General features: G+C 40.7%; 2 protein-coding genes across 2 annotated transcripts in view; one reads left to right on the top strand and one right to left on the bottom strand. All coding sequences in view use genetic code 11, as the record gives it.

The window, feature by feature from the left end:
- Positions 1–159: 159 nt before the first annotated feature.
- EGR_04928 (Pre-mRNA-splicing factor ISY1) lies at positions 160–6,141 on the bottom strand (the record flags this gene model as incomplete). Its single annotated transcript, XM_024494177.1, has 11 exons — positions 160–291; positions 1,384–1,611; positions 1,824–2,072; positions 2,775–2,932; positions 5,027–5,149; positions 5,216–5,446; positions 5,488–5,648; positions 5,688–5,710; positions 5,748–5,786; positions 5,809–5,838; positions 6,085–6,141. 11 exons carry the CDS (start codon positions 6,139–6,141, stop codon positions 160–162), a joined length of 1,431 nt encoding a protein of 476 aa, XP_024351414.1.
- A 400-nt stretch (positions 6,142–6,541) lies between these two features.
- EGR_04927 (Septin-7) overlaps positions 6,542–12,516 on the top strand; it is a gene marked incomplete at both ends in the record, with an annotated part of 11,629 nt that continues 5,654 nt past the window's right edge. The window contains 2 exons of the mRNA XM_024494176.1: positions 6,542–6,928; positions 10,788–11,156. Coding sequence (XP_024351413.1) covers positions 6,542–6,928; positions 10,788–11,156 — 756 coding nt within the window. The remainder of the gene's footprint in view (positions 6,929–10,787; positions 11,157–12,516) is intronic.

Below are 12,516 nucleotides of genomic sequence, written 5' to 3'. Positions count from 1 at the left end.
TCTCTGATATAAGTGGGCTTACAAGTTATGAGTACAATTTCAATACAATAGCTAAAGATGTTGACCCTTTTCGTGGAGGGTCACAGGCGATTTGGAAGTAATTTTCGCCATGCATGTCTAAAATTTAATCTTTTAGGAATAGATTCTTTGTCTATTTGATCAGATCGGATCCCGTTCAGAGACAAATACCCATTCCAATGCCATATCTACAGTGGGTCCTGGAAGTGGCATTGCAACCGCAGTCTGAACTTCTGCACAATCTTCGTCTTGATCCATTGCCAAAGGTAGATTCTAAATCGAGGAGCCCTCCAATTCAATAGAGACGCTAAATTCTAGCCGACCGTACAGGAGGTGCTACCTTGGTGCTACTACAGGCAGTACCGAGTGGTCTGCGGCGTCAACTTGCGCACCATGGACTAGTCCAGTCTGTACATCAATGATCCAGATGGCAGTTAACAAGGGAAACCCACGCCTCCACCAAAGGCACGAAATCTAAACTCGTGGATATCTATCCTTAGAGAAGACTTGAAGCACCATAATATGACGGAAGACTCGGGTGGTCAGCAATAGGAGACTTGACTAGGGCAGATGTCTTCAAAACGGCCACTTGGCTGCCAACGGCAATTTCAGCCTACGGCCTCGGTAGGCAGTCCTATGAACGAACATTCGATGAGTTAAGAACCTAATGCAGCATTACCAGTCTGTCAAATTGTCTTTCTGTGCAAACGGTAAGTGAAATCACGCATGATGATTTACCGTCCAGGTGAAGAAATGAAGCAAGCTGCCAGTCAGAGGATGGTTCAGCTGTGTTGGCAATTACTCCACCAACTGCAATTGTAATAGAAAACTCTTTCAGGGTAAGTGAATGTAGTCACTCCGCAAAGACTCTCTCGACGGTGCCAGAATCTGGCAATCTATGAATGACAAGGTTCCATTAAAGCGCTCAGAATGCCGTTCTTTTTTACAAAAAATAATCTCTCATTCCTTATTGAGTAATAACCAAAACGTCAAAGGTGATAACTACTAAACGGTGTCAGTGTTGACATCAATCAAGGGGTGACGGGAGGGACCAATTAGACAATAAAGAAGTGTGTTAGTAAATGGATTTATCAACCTTCCCTTAAGCAATTATGACAGAAGAAAACGATAAGGTGGCACATGATAGCTGCCAGACAACTTAATACAAGAAAGCGGTGGAGAATTGACTAACTTCGACCACCCACTAACAAGAGACTTGGAATTAAAGAGAACAAGTAGACCGGCATGTCTCTTCTTGACCTAATTTGACCTCAAAACTGACGATTCCGTGAAAGAGAGGGAAGGGGTTAACTCATTTAAAAAAATGGTGAAAAATTACGATCTTTACTTTATATTTTCACACACATCCTGTACAGCATGCCCTTCATTTTCCGTCATCGTCACTGTCGCCGCATTCTCCCCTTCTTCTTCTTCCTCCTCCTCCTTCTCCTCTGCCTCCACTTCTACTTCGTCACTTTTCGTCTTGTCCACACCCAACAGTTTTCCAGTGTCCTGAATGCTCTCAATAAACTCGGGGGTCATGTACTGCTCCAGCAATTCACGCTTCCTCTTCTCCACCAACGCCTCTTCAACCTGTAATGGAATAACAACTCAATGGGATCTTCGAAGAGCAGTCATAAACTATTAGTTTAAATGGGAAGACAAAGTCAGCTATGATATGATGTTGGAACGCGCGAGAAACGGAATTCGCTCCAAACAAAAGAAGAGTTTACCATCTACCACTGTGAGGGTTGCATTTGCTTCCAAAGAGCAGCGGTATTATTCCCAGACCGCCAATCACTCACCTCTTTCTGGCTCGGTATGGAAGCGTGGGCCACAAAAGCGCGTTTAAGGTGACCGGGAGGACGGGCGCCAGTTTTCGCCAGCAGTTCATCTAGCGTGAGTTCGCGCTCCGCTTCGATCGCATCTACGTCAGTGGAGGAGAGGGCCATAGCCAACGAGGCGTGCACTGTGCCCTCCGATTCAAGTAGGCGTTTTGTCTCGGAGTCGCGTTCTGCAGTCGCGTAGAGCTTTAATAACTCGGTGTCTGCGGGCTAAAGAGAATCCGAAAAGGCGTTTTTTAGTCCAGGTATAGCGTTGAAAAGGAGGCGAGCGTTTCATAACCAGGATTTACGCGGCGAATAATAAAAACGGTAGCGAAACTCGACCTTAAGGCAAAACGTCTACCTAGAAATTATTGCTTGTCCGATTGCTCAAAGGCATTTGGTAAAGGTAGAGGCGATTGACTTTGGGAATGGAGGTAGCGACAGATCAGTTTCTTACAAAAGAGAACAGCGGTATCGCCAAGAAGGGATTTTCAAGAGCTATAAAATCCGCCAAATTTATTACTGGCTTAATAAATAGAATTCTCCTCTACTTTCTCCCTCACAAAGAGTTGGAAATAACATCCATGATTGTGGATATCAGAGTTGTCAATTTGGGACAATTATGGGCAATATCCAGCTTATTAAATCTGTCCGCAACAAATCCTTTTTTAGTCATTACACAATACAAGGCTCGGCTGACGCTCACTTACAAATTCCTAACAGTTCCCGATGCAAATGTGAGGAAGTGAAACACTAAAAAATTCAGGTAGGCCCATAAAATGCAGCTTGTTTCCCCCAAAAATTGCACAATAAATAAAAAAGGCTTTACCAAAGATCGGAAGGTTCGAGAATGATAAAATATGGCAAAATACTAAACCCCAAATACTTCACAGCACGGGAATAAAACATCTCAAGCGAAATCTGACGTACATTGTCGCCAGTATCGTAAATATCCTTATCATCGGGATTGTCTTCATCCACCTCCGCCTCCTCGGCCAGCTGCTCGGGAGTTTTGTAATAGGCGGCTTTGCGGCCGGCCACTTCGTCCGCATGGCGACGGCGCCACACCTCCGCCTTCTTTGCCATTACTGGGATAGTAAACAATTCGGCTACTGAAACCAGTGGCAGTAGGCAAAGCCCCTTCAAAGTTGAAAAGCCTTATTCGTACACTTATTTTTGTGGATGGAAAAAGTGATACCTTAGTGGCGAATTATCTTTACCCCGGTGAAATATTAAGGCCTACTCGAATTATCAGCAAAGTGCACAGGAAGTTTTGACAGATGAGAATGATGTGGTGTTGGGGCACACACATTGAGTAATGCCAACTTTCCGACTGCGAATCAAACAGAGGATGCCAGTACCTTTTTAATCTTTGCGACTGGATTAAAATTAGCAGGATTTCTAAGTGAGATTAACCAAGATTTTAACAAACAGATATGTGGAGGGGCAAGGCAAAAGACTGAAGAAGTTTGCAGAGAAAATATGATACAAGGTAAATTAAATGACGATAAAAAGCTCCTTCCCATAATCCCTTGCCGATGGGACACAAGATTGCGAACACGACTTCGATACAAATCTTGCCCCTTGAAACAGACAACCTGGCCCTAGCCACCTCTATCTCACTTTTATTTCCAAACTGTCTCTATTTTTTCGCGTAGAATTACCAAATGCTAATAATAGGTGAAAATTATCTGGAGCAAAATCGGGGAGGGCACGGAGAAGTGAGCGGCAGCTCCCACCATCCCATTCCAGAGTGTTGCAAGAGATCAAACCCTAGCCTATAAGACCAAGACTTTCTTTTAATTGATCCGCTAGTCCCACTTACTTACTAGGTTGTTTAAAAAACAGCCTCTTTGGGTTTTGGCGAGTAGACCTCAGTCGGAGTGCTTTGACAGCAAGAAATAAATTTCAAAGAAAACCGTCTTCATTCGAAAACACACCCAAAAAGTAAGCACAGTATTTCGGTAATGAACTGGGAAAACCTTTGGAAGTATGAGAAGAGCGACGAATGGACCATTTGGGATAACTCAAGATAGTGGTCGCTTGTTTAGAGATGCGGTCAATAGCCATTTCGCATTAAGTCAATCAACCAGTGAGCGAATAATGTGAAATCAGTCTTTTTGAAGTACTCGATAGAATTCATTGTAGTCGGTTGATTTACGCAGACAGAACCCATTCAAATCGACAATTTCAAAAAAATCATTTTATCACTCACGATAGACATTTCAAAAAGACATTCTTGGGAAGTTAGTCTCAAATTATTTGAAGCAATGACGACACGCGATTCTTCTTCAGCAAGAACGTCGGGCCCTTCTCAAAGTGATGCAGATTTGGTCACCAGGACCAACTTGCTTATGATGGTTTTGAGCAGCATATTATGCTGCCTCATACGACATCTTTAAACACTCTACAACGAATCCCACAAGGGGCCTTGGAAGCTTTGGAGACAACTCGATATGTTAACTTCTTGATATTTTAGTTTCAAACATGGAAAATAGCTAATAACTAGCCTTCAAGTCAGGTAATGTTTTGAGAGAGTAGAAATAGCGAGGTAGTAACCAATGGTTTGAGGCGCAAAGAGCCTTATAGAATGTGAAAAAGAAAAAGACATTTTTATCAACGATTTCCGAAAAACTGAAGGCACAAGTCAAGAAATAGATAAGGGTGCTCCATCGGTTTGGAAAATACGCAACTACGCTCCTAATCTTGAATATGACCCAAAATGGTTTATACAGTTTATCAAAGTCCCAAGTAGAGACAAACTACATAGTAAAATCCAAGTTCCGTTAGTAGAAAAAAATCGAGACGCTACAAAAACAGTTAGGATTTGAATACCGAGACATTAATGAAATGACGCCTCGATCAACACACAAAACCAATCACTAGTGAAGATAACGTCCGCTTACGACAATGAAAACTCCTGGAACAAATCCAGCCGCGAGACAAATAACTTCAAGAAAATACAGCTTTTAAAGGAAACTTACAAAAAACGGTAATTGAAAAAGACTCAAAAATTGGGGAAGGTGGATAGCGTATCCAAATACGCTCATTGAACAGATAATCCCAATACTTAGAAGAAATCTCTAGAAGATCCACTGAGATTTTACGATTCACACCAAGACTACATCCACAACACGAGCGGAGCAAGCAGCCTAAGTTATTGAAGTAATCGATCGACTCACACTTTTCCTCGTAGGCAGTTTCCACAGGGAGAATAACCCCATCGTCTTCGTCGCAGTTACCATAGTATGAGATATCGACGGATTTCATCAACTCACCCCGCGTTTTTCTGGGTATCGGTTGAGCTGTACAATAAAAAAATGCGTTGATACTCAATGAAAATAGGTAAATTAAACGATTATGAAACCCACGTTGGTCCTCAAATAGCTCTCTAACACCGGGCAAATCGCGTGCAGCCCCAAAATATCGATAACCTCGGTTGCCTGGAACCTCCTTCCCATCTTTTTCCAAAAGCTTTGGTCCATCTTCTCGATAGTCCGGTCCACCAAGCTCCTTGATTCGCACATCCCATCGATCTTTCTCACGGATAAGCTTGTTGATTTCGTCATTCAGATCGCGTAATTTGTACTCGCCAAGGCTGGCTGAAGGAGAAAGAAACTGACGTCTATCCACCGCAACTTACGATTCTGGATTTGAGCTATTTTACGCGATATCTCGTGAACTACTTGACGCCGGAAGTACATAGCATCCTTGAGTATTTCACAATCACCAGCAAAGTGGGGGCGCTTTTTAATTTCATTGATCTTATCAACATAGGCTGCTCGCCAACGAGCCAAAGCAGTCCTAAAGGGTTTGTAAATGCCGCATAAAACTGGCGGTTACATTGCTTTTTCTGCGCTCCGAGCCTAAGTGTGGTGTAAAAAAGCAGAAAAATTTATCTACCATCCTTGTCTTTGAGGAAAAGCCGACCTTGGAGCTTATCTATTGTACGAAGTAAACCAACCCGACGACCTCGGGGCAGAACTAGCCTCACCTAGAAAAAATTTAAACAAGAACTAAAGCATTCATTTCGTTAATACATCTCCATTTGCAAAGCTAAGCAAAAATATCCATTTTTCACATTATATCAAAGAATACATTATATCAAAAATACATACACACTCTCTTATGGGGGAGGCTGCGTGAAATTCCACAAAACTGACACTGGTATGGCAAAAAAGACTAAGTGATGCAAAATCAATCCTAAGATGATCAGTTAAATGCACTTTATGCTGCCGACCCAAAGGAATTGAATTTCTGCACAAACTATTAGGTTTGCACAAGCTCTCACGTCCATTCCTTTTAAAATCATTGGTTCTCTGATGGCATCATTCGAACAGGAAATCAAAAGTTTTCGCTCAGGCTTGCAATTTCTTATTGCTATTTACCTACTTTTGTTACACATGCAATGTATAGTAAGATTAGCACTCAGTTACTGTCGGCTGGTATAACTGCGAGACTAAGTCAGGCATAGCAGCTAAAGATTCTCAGAATAAACAAGCTACCTAAACAATTCTGATATTTATAAATCCAATATTACTCTTGCAAACTTGCTAACCAAATTGTCTTGTTCTATTATACTAAATGAATCTACGGCACTGGTCTCTTATTCGAATATGTGGTGAACTCTCCCTATTTCATGTTTTATCGTGCTGTATAGTTTTTATCAGCTGCTACGTAATAATTTCTTAAGAAGTATGAGTAGGGTTATTACAAATGTCACTTCTTCTTCCCCGAACTCTCGTATGGTGTCGAAAGATCACATTCGTTCGTCTTCCTCAGAAGCGTCCATAGACAAGTCGGAACCCAGCATATCTTTCAAGTCAAAGCTCTTTGCAAATGACTCATCGGAGAAGGAAAACACTTCAAACCGGGATAGTTTGCATAACATATCAGGGAAGGCACCAGTGCAGCCTAAAAACATTTTTGACGTCGGTTTCTCGAAATTGCCTAAACAAATATACCGGAAAACCATTAAAAGAGGATTTACTTTTAATATTATGCTCGTCGGAGTAGCTGGTCTGGGAAAATCTACGTTTTTGAACACTTTGTTCATGACAGACATCTATAACGACGAATTCCTGGTTCGTTTCCTTATATCATGTATTTATTCTTTATTATCCCCAAACCTGATCTCTTTTTATCACTAACAGTAAATTTTTCTTTAGAGGTAAATTTTAAGGTCTTTCATATTGATTTTGCGTAGTAAATAGACAGTAATCATTTGCGTTGCTTTAATCGTCGGACAAGATTCTTGTTTTTTTTTTCAATATTTATGAACTTGCTTTAAAGCAATTTTTAGTGCCATATAAATTTTAACTTTGTCATGTTATAAATATTGCTGGGACCGATTACTTTTAATCCATATTTCTGGAATATTTTTGTCAAGAAATGATAAGTTTTTGTGCTAGTGGCGTTTATTAAAGCATTTCTTAAAAGTGGTTAGTTTTAACATTGCTGAGTTGATAATCTGAGTACCTCGAGGGTTTCCAACAAATTTATTTGGAACAAATTGTAGAGTAGTTTAGGACTCACTTTCTGCTTAGACTCAATTATCAGTTCAATACTCTAAATGTTACAATATCCACTTATATTGATGAAAAGGCTAATAGCACTGACAAACTTTATCCCTTGCCGTTATCAATCCGCTTGCTTTTTTCTTAAGGGTACCTTGTTGAATTCTACGCAAATTGTTTTTCAAATATTTGTTACGATACACCTAGCGTCCTCTTTAAAAGTGATTTTGTAATCATAGAGAAGTAGTTAGAAGAGCGTACCTTAAGCATTGGATTTCTTTAAAAAACATCAACAATTTCGTCACACCATCCTATTTTAGATATAAATAAATGATTTTCTATTTTAAAATTTATTGTCGCTTCGGTTGCGAGTTTGAAGTAAGTTTCTCTCTTTATCCATTGCTTGCTTTCTTTAAGTTATTCAAGAAATTTGGTAAATTTAAGCTAGCTGAGTCGAAAATGTTTTGAAATTGCGAGAGCTTTTTTCCAATTACGTGCATTTTCAACCTAAGTTTTCCAAAAGCATTCAGAGTTAAGTGGGATCTACGGTGAAGTTAAACAACTAGTGTTTTTCAGTTAACAATAGAAAGGGACAAAATTACAGACTGATGAGAACTTTGGAATATTTTTCCAGAAGGTCAGTAACTCCTCCTAAATTGACATTTATCAGTTTATTGAAATGCAGTGAAATGGATTTCATTTCGTTTTATTTTAAATCAGCAGTAAATTGCGCTTCATCGGTTGGTTTCTAAGGTCGTTTTAAATAGGGTTGATAATCACATTAAGGAAACAGTGTTATTTATTAAAGTGAATGGGAGGGACAGCTTCCTTTTTCAACAAATCACAGGGTACCCCGTGGACTATTCAAGGATTACCATCTCGAAGTGTAGCGAATTTGCCGGTTAAGCAGAATGATCTCACTCCTCCTTTTAAAAAACACTGTCTAAGCGGATTTTACATATCTCAACTTTTTTCAGTGGTATGTGTACCTATAAAGCAGAACTACGTTAAATTGAACTGATCGAACTCATTTACTCTCACAGAACTGCAGTAGTTATTTTTATCAACAGCAGTCCTAGAGCCCCATTTTTATCATATTAGCTTAATGTTGTTGTTAAATAAATATTTTCGTTCTCAAGCCATTAACCATTTCTGATAAGCCATCAACTGTCATTAATTTTTTTCAAAAGTATTTCAAAAGCATTGTTAATTGTACTAGATTTCTTAACTGCAGTCAGGTGAGTGAATTTAGCCTAGTCCTCAATGCATTGTTTGCCCGTTCTCAAAGAGGACATCCGTATCTGTTTGCACACTCATTTTATCGTACTAGATTAGCTATTGCATTCTAGACAGTATGATCTTGTCCTTAATTTTTAAATAGCATCTACTTTTGCTCACTACGCTTCCAAAAAGGCTATTCTTCCGCGTGGTTTTTTAAGAAAACTTCTATTGAAATGAGAAATTATGTAAGGGCAAAATTCATTACCTTGCGTAGCGAATAAAGTAAAGCCAAATTCCGATCATCATACTAAGACATGACTCACCTGTCATCTGAGCTCAAAATGGTTTTGCCACTGTGTTGGGATAATGGCCTTTTCAGACAAGAACTGCACAATTCTACCAACTGGGTATTTGCCGCTTGCCACTCGGAATTCTATTCCGATTCGATGATACAGGATTTTGAATACCTCGCCTATTTACTAGTTGATATTTCAAAAAGTGCCATCCGTTCACTGCTCCTAGAACTTGAGGTAGTTTCACCGCTGATGACTAATTTCGAATCGAAAGCTGACTTCCTAACTCTTGATTATATCTGCTGCTGCCAACGGTTGAGGTTAAGTCATGAGGACTTCAGGACTTTCACGTTTTTTTTACGAGAACGAGACGCATTTTACTGTGTTTAAGAACTGTTCTAAAGAGGGCAAACTGATGTATCAGTCTTCTGGCAACAATTTAAGTAAACGTCATGGAAAAATCTGGACAGCAGCACGCTTCCTCTCAAATCAAATCACTGATTGCAAAAAGCCATCTGCTCCCTGAACTTAATGGGCTATGTTTAATAAATTTTGAATATTTGTATGTTGAGACAATGATAAACATAAACCCACTCCAGGTTGCGTAGATCAAAGCGATAGGCTTGGAGCATCAGCAAGTGCGTCCATCTGACTAGTCTTGCAGCCTCATTGGACCATAGTCCTCCGGGCCACACTTCATTAGACTTTCCTTTGTGATCAGGTGGAATATTGAGGCTTGTGCTGCTACCATGATATTAAGCTGACTAGATCCTAGCTGGCTTTCATTAGCCCCTTGTTTTCATTAGTTGTAATCAGTTGACCAGGTTCTTGAAGATAAGTATATACCAGTCCAAGTATTTCATTACGATAGACTCATTATACTGGATTCCCATTTAGAGCAATCCGAAGTCCTTATCTTTGCAATGCTATCATATTCCCCTGCATTGTCTCGTTATCGAGAGTATTTAATAGTTAATGACAAGTTCCACCTTGCCGTTCCAATTGATATGATAGGCGTTCAAGTCAAATTTAAGTGCAGTTGCTATTCAGTATTCCTGCATTTACCTCGGCATTTGACTGGCACATGTAAAGCAGCTTCAGCACAGCAAGTGTTGTTAGCACGGTTGAGTCACTTGAGGATAGCTTGGTTTACTTCCTCTTAAATGTAGAATCCGTATACTTCCAGAGTTTTGATGCTTGATTTGGTTCTGGAATAAATTGAACTCAGGTTTCGTCGGGTTTAATGCTGTGACCCGGGAAATCGCGACCTTTCCGGTCCAAATGCTTCTTCACCTCAGTGCAGCATGCAACTCTTCTGTGATGGGCAAAATTAGTGACCCTTCAATCCACGTAGGTTGAATTTTCCGAATTACAAGCGTTGGTTAGTGGCTGTGCTCACTGTTTGCACAGAAAGATTCATCTCTCATGTGATTTTGTCACACTAGATTGTGAGTCAGTCAAGCATAGTGAATTAGGCTTTGGGCTAGAAACTGCCATGGCCAGGATCGCCGCTGGTGGATGTACAGCCGGGTGTCCTCAATGACTGGCGTTTTGATCAGCATACTGTGCTTGATGCGTTTTGCACGAGTAGATACACATGGATCTAGATTTAGCGCCTTTGCCGTTCGCAAGAACTTTCCTCTATCACCAAACTCTGTCCAATTTATACACACACGTACTATAACCTCCATTACCTCTCATCCCAATGAACGATGGGTAAACCGGCGTCTGCTACGACAGTCCTTTTTTAGCACATGGTTGCCAAGCTTAGGCTTCATTTGAACCGCACGCTCTCATATCAGTAGATGTTCACTCGGTGTCTTCAATCCACTAGGTTTCACGACTTAAGTCTTCTCCATCATTATAAACTTCCAGCCAGTAATTCTTTTCTTCTCGCCCCTTTCTGTCGACAGGCTCCCTCTGTCAGGTTCTACAAAGACGCCTCCGCCGCCGCTTCCGTGGCTTCGCACACCTTCAATCTGACCGAGCAGGGTGTGGCTCTTCGTCTAACTGTTATTGACGCTCCAGGCTATGGTGAGGCCCTCGACAACTCGTCTTGTTGGCGTCTCCTCGTAGAGGAGATCAACCGTCGCAACGCAGCCTTTATGGAGGCTGAATCGCGGGTGCAACGTAACACCACCGGGAGCGGATGCGGGGGTTCTGGTGGACGTCTTGGAGTGACTCCAGAGGATCTGATCCACGCTTGCTTCTACTTTCTTTCTCCCACTGGACATGGAGTGCGACAAATGGATTTGGAGGCAATGAGAGCTTTGCATGATAAAGTAAGTGGATAAAGAGTGATCACTTCCTCTGATTACTTACCACTATCTGCGGTTGGATTACTTCTTTTTTGAGATCTTTCACTTTAGTTCCAAGTGTGTCTCTTCGTGTAAATATAGCCACTTAGATCCGGACGTACGCATTTTTATTGCAAATTTGTGTCTGGAAAAGATTTGAGATAGTTCGTTCCTTTGATTAAACAGCTTCTTTGGAAGGTTTTTACTCCAATTTTCTAATTCAATACTAGTCTAAATGGTCTTGTCTGGATGATACTTGGCTTAAATACCGTGTGGAATGCTTTAAAAGCATCTTACTTTCTTGTTGAACTCCTTTTTATCGAAATATTTTTCTACTTCAAGCACATCACCTTTCGTATATGCCCTTATACGCTCAGACTATCCAAATTTCATTAAATAGACCTTTGTTCTCATTAGATCAGCGCTTAGCATGGTAAGTATAGAATACTTGATTAAACTGTTCAGTCATCTTTTGGTCCCCTAATCTCTCATTCCGATGAAATAAGGTCCTTATCACGATTTTGTAAAATCCGTATTGCTTTTATTGTGGAACAACTGGGTTGTAGCAGCATCGCAGCCTACCCAAGCTATCCACGAATAAAGTGCTTTTTGAGGTCTCAGTGTGGCTAATTAACATACAGTATGCTGGTCATTTGCAAGGCCTACCTCTGGTAGGTGATTTTACTCTCGATCACAAATGAGTGAGGGAGTCACGTGAGAAGTCTGAGTTGAGCAGTGCTGTATAGTGACCGAATTGATCCTACAAAACAGGAAGTGTCCTTTTCACAGCTGCAGAGAATGTTTGGCAGAACGAAAAAAGCTTGTTCATTGAATTGAAGGGATTAACATCCTGTGGGATTATTTCTGCCTTACTCTCAACACCGCCATTGAGACAGATAAATATATACTCTCGCTGCCATAGAAACAGTATATTGTTGGATTACATGGTATTTTATCTGTTGAGTTTTTTCACGGTGAATAATTTTCCTATGCTGGCTGCGTTTTGAATAAGTACTCAGTTAAAGGCCAGGGGCGATAAGTTTACTAGGACCATATTCTGACCCACTTTCTGCTTTGGGTTATTCTCAACTCCGCGTGACATTGAATGGCATTATATCTTCAGGTTTCACTACTCACTCATAATTTTATATTGGATTTACAAACCGTTAATGAGTTGGTTGTTTAAGCAGTTTAATTCTGGCGTTATTTCATTGCCTACCTGGTGACCGAAGCAATAGGTGAACAACAGTGTTGGCACGGTTTTCGGCGTAGCTGGCTCCAATGACCGGCAGTGGTTTTAGAAGCTTATAATATGTCTGCCATTGTTTATATGGATGTTTTATAA

This window comes from Echinococcus granulosus (assembly GCF_000524195.1).
Source record: "Echinococcus granulosus chromosome Unknown EG_S00033, whole genome shotgun sequence".
Taxonomy (NCBI): Eukaryota; Metazoa; Platyhelminthes; class Cestoda; order Cyclophyllidea; family Taeniidae; genus Echinococcus; species Echinococcus granulosus.
The sequence above is the reverse complement of the archived record's forward strand: the minus strand, read 5'-3'. Positions and strand labels throughout refer to the sequence as shown.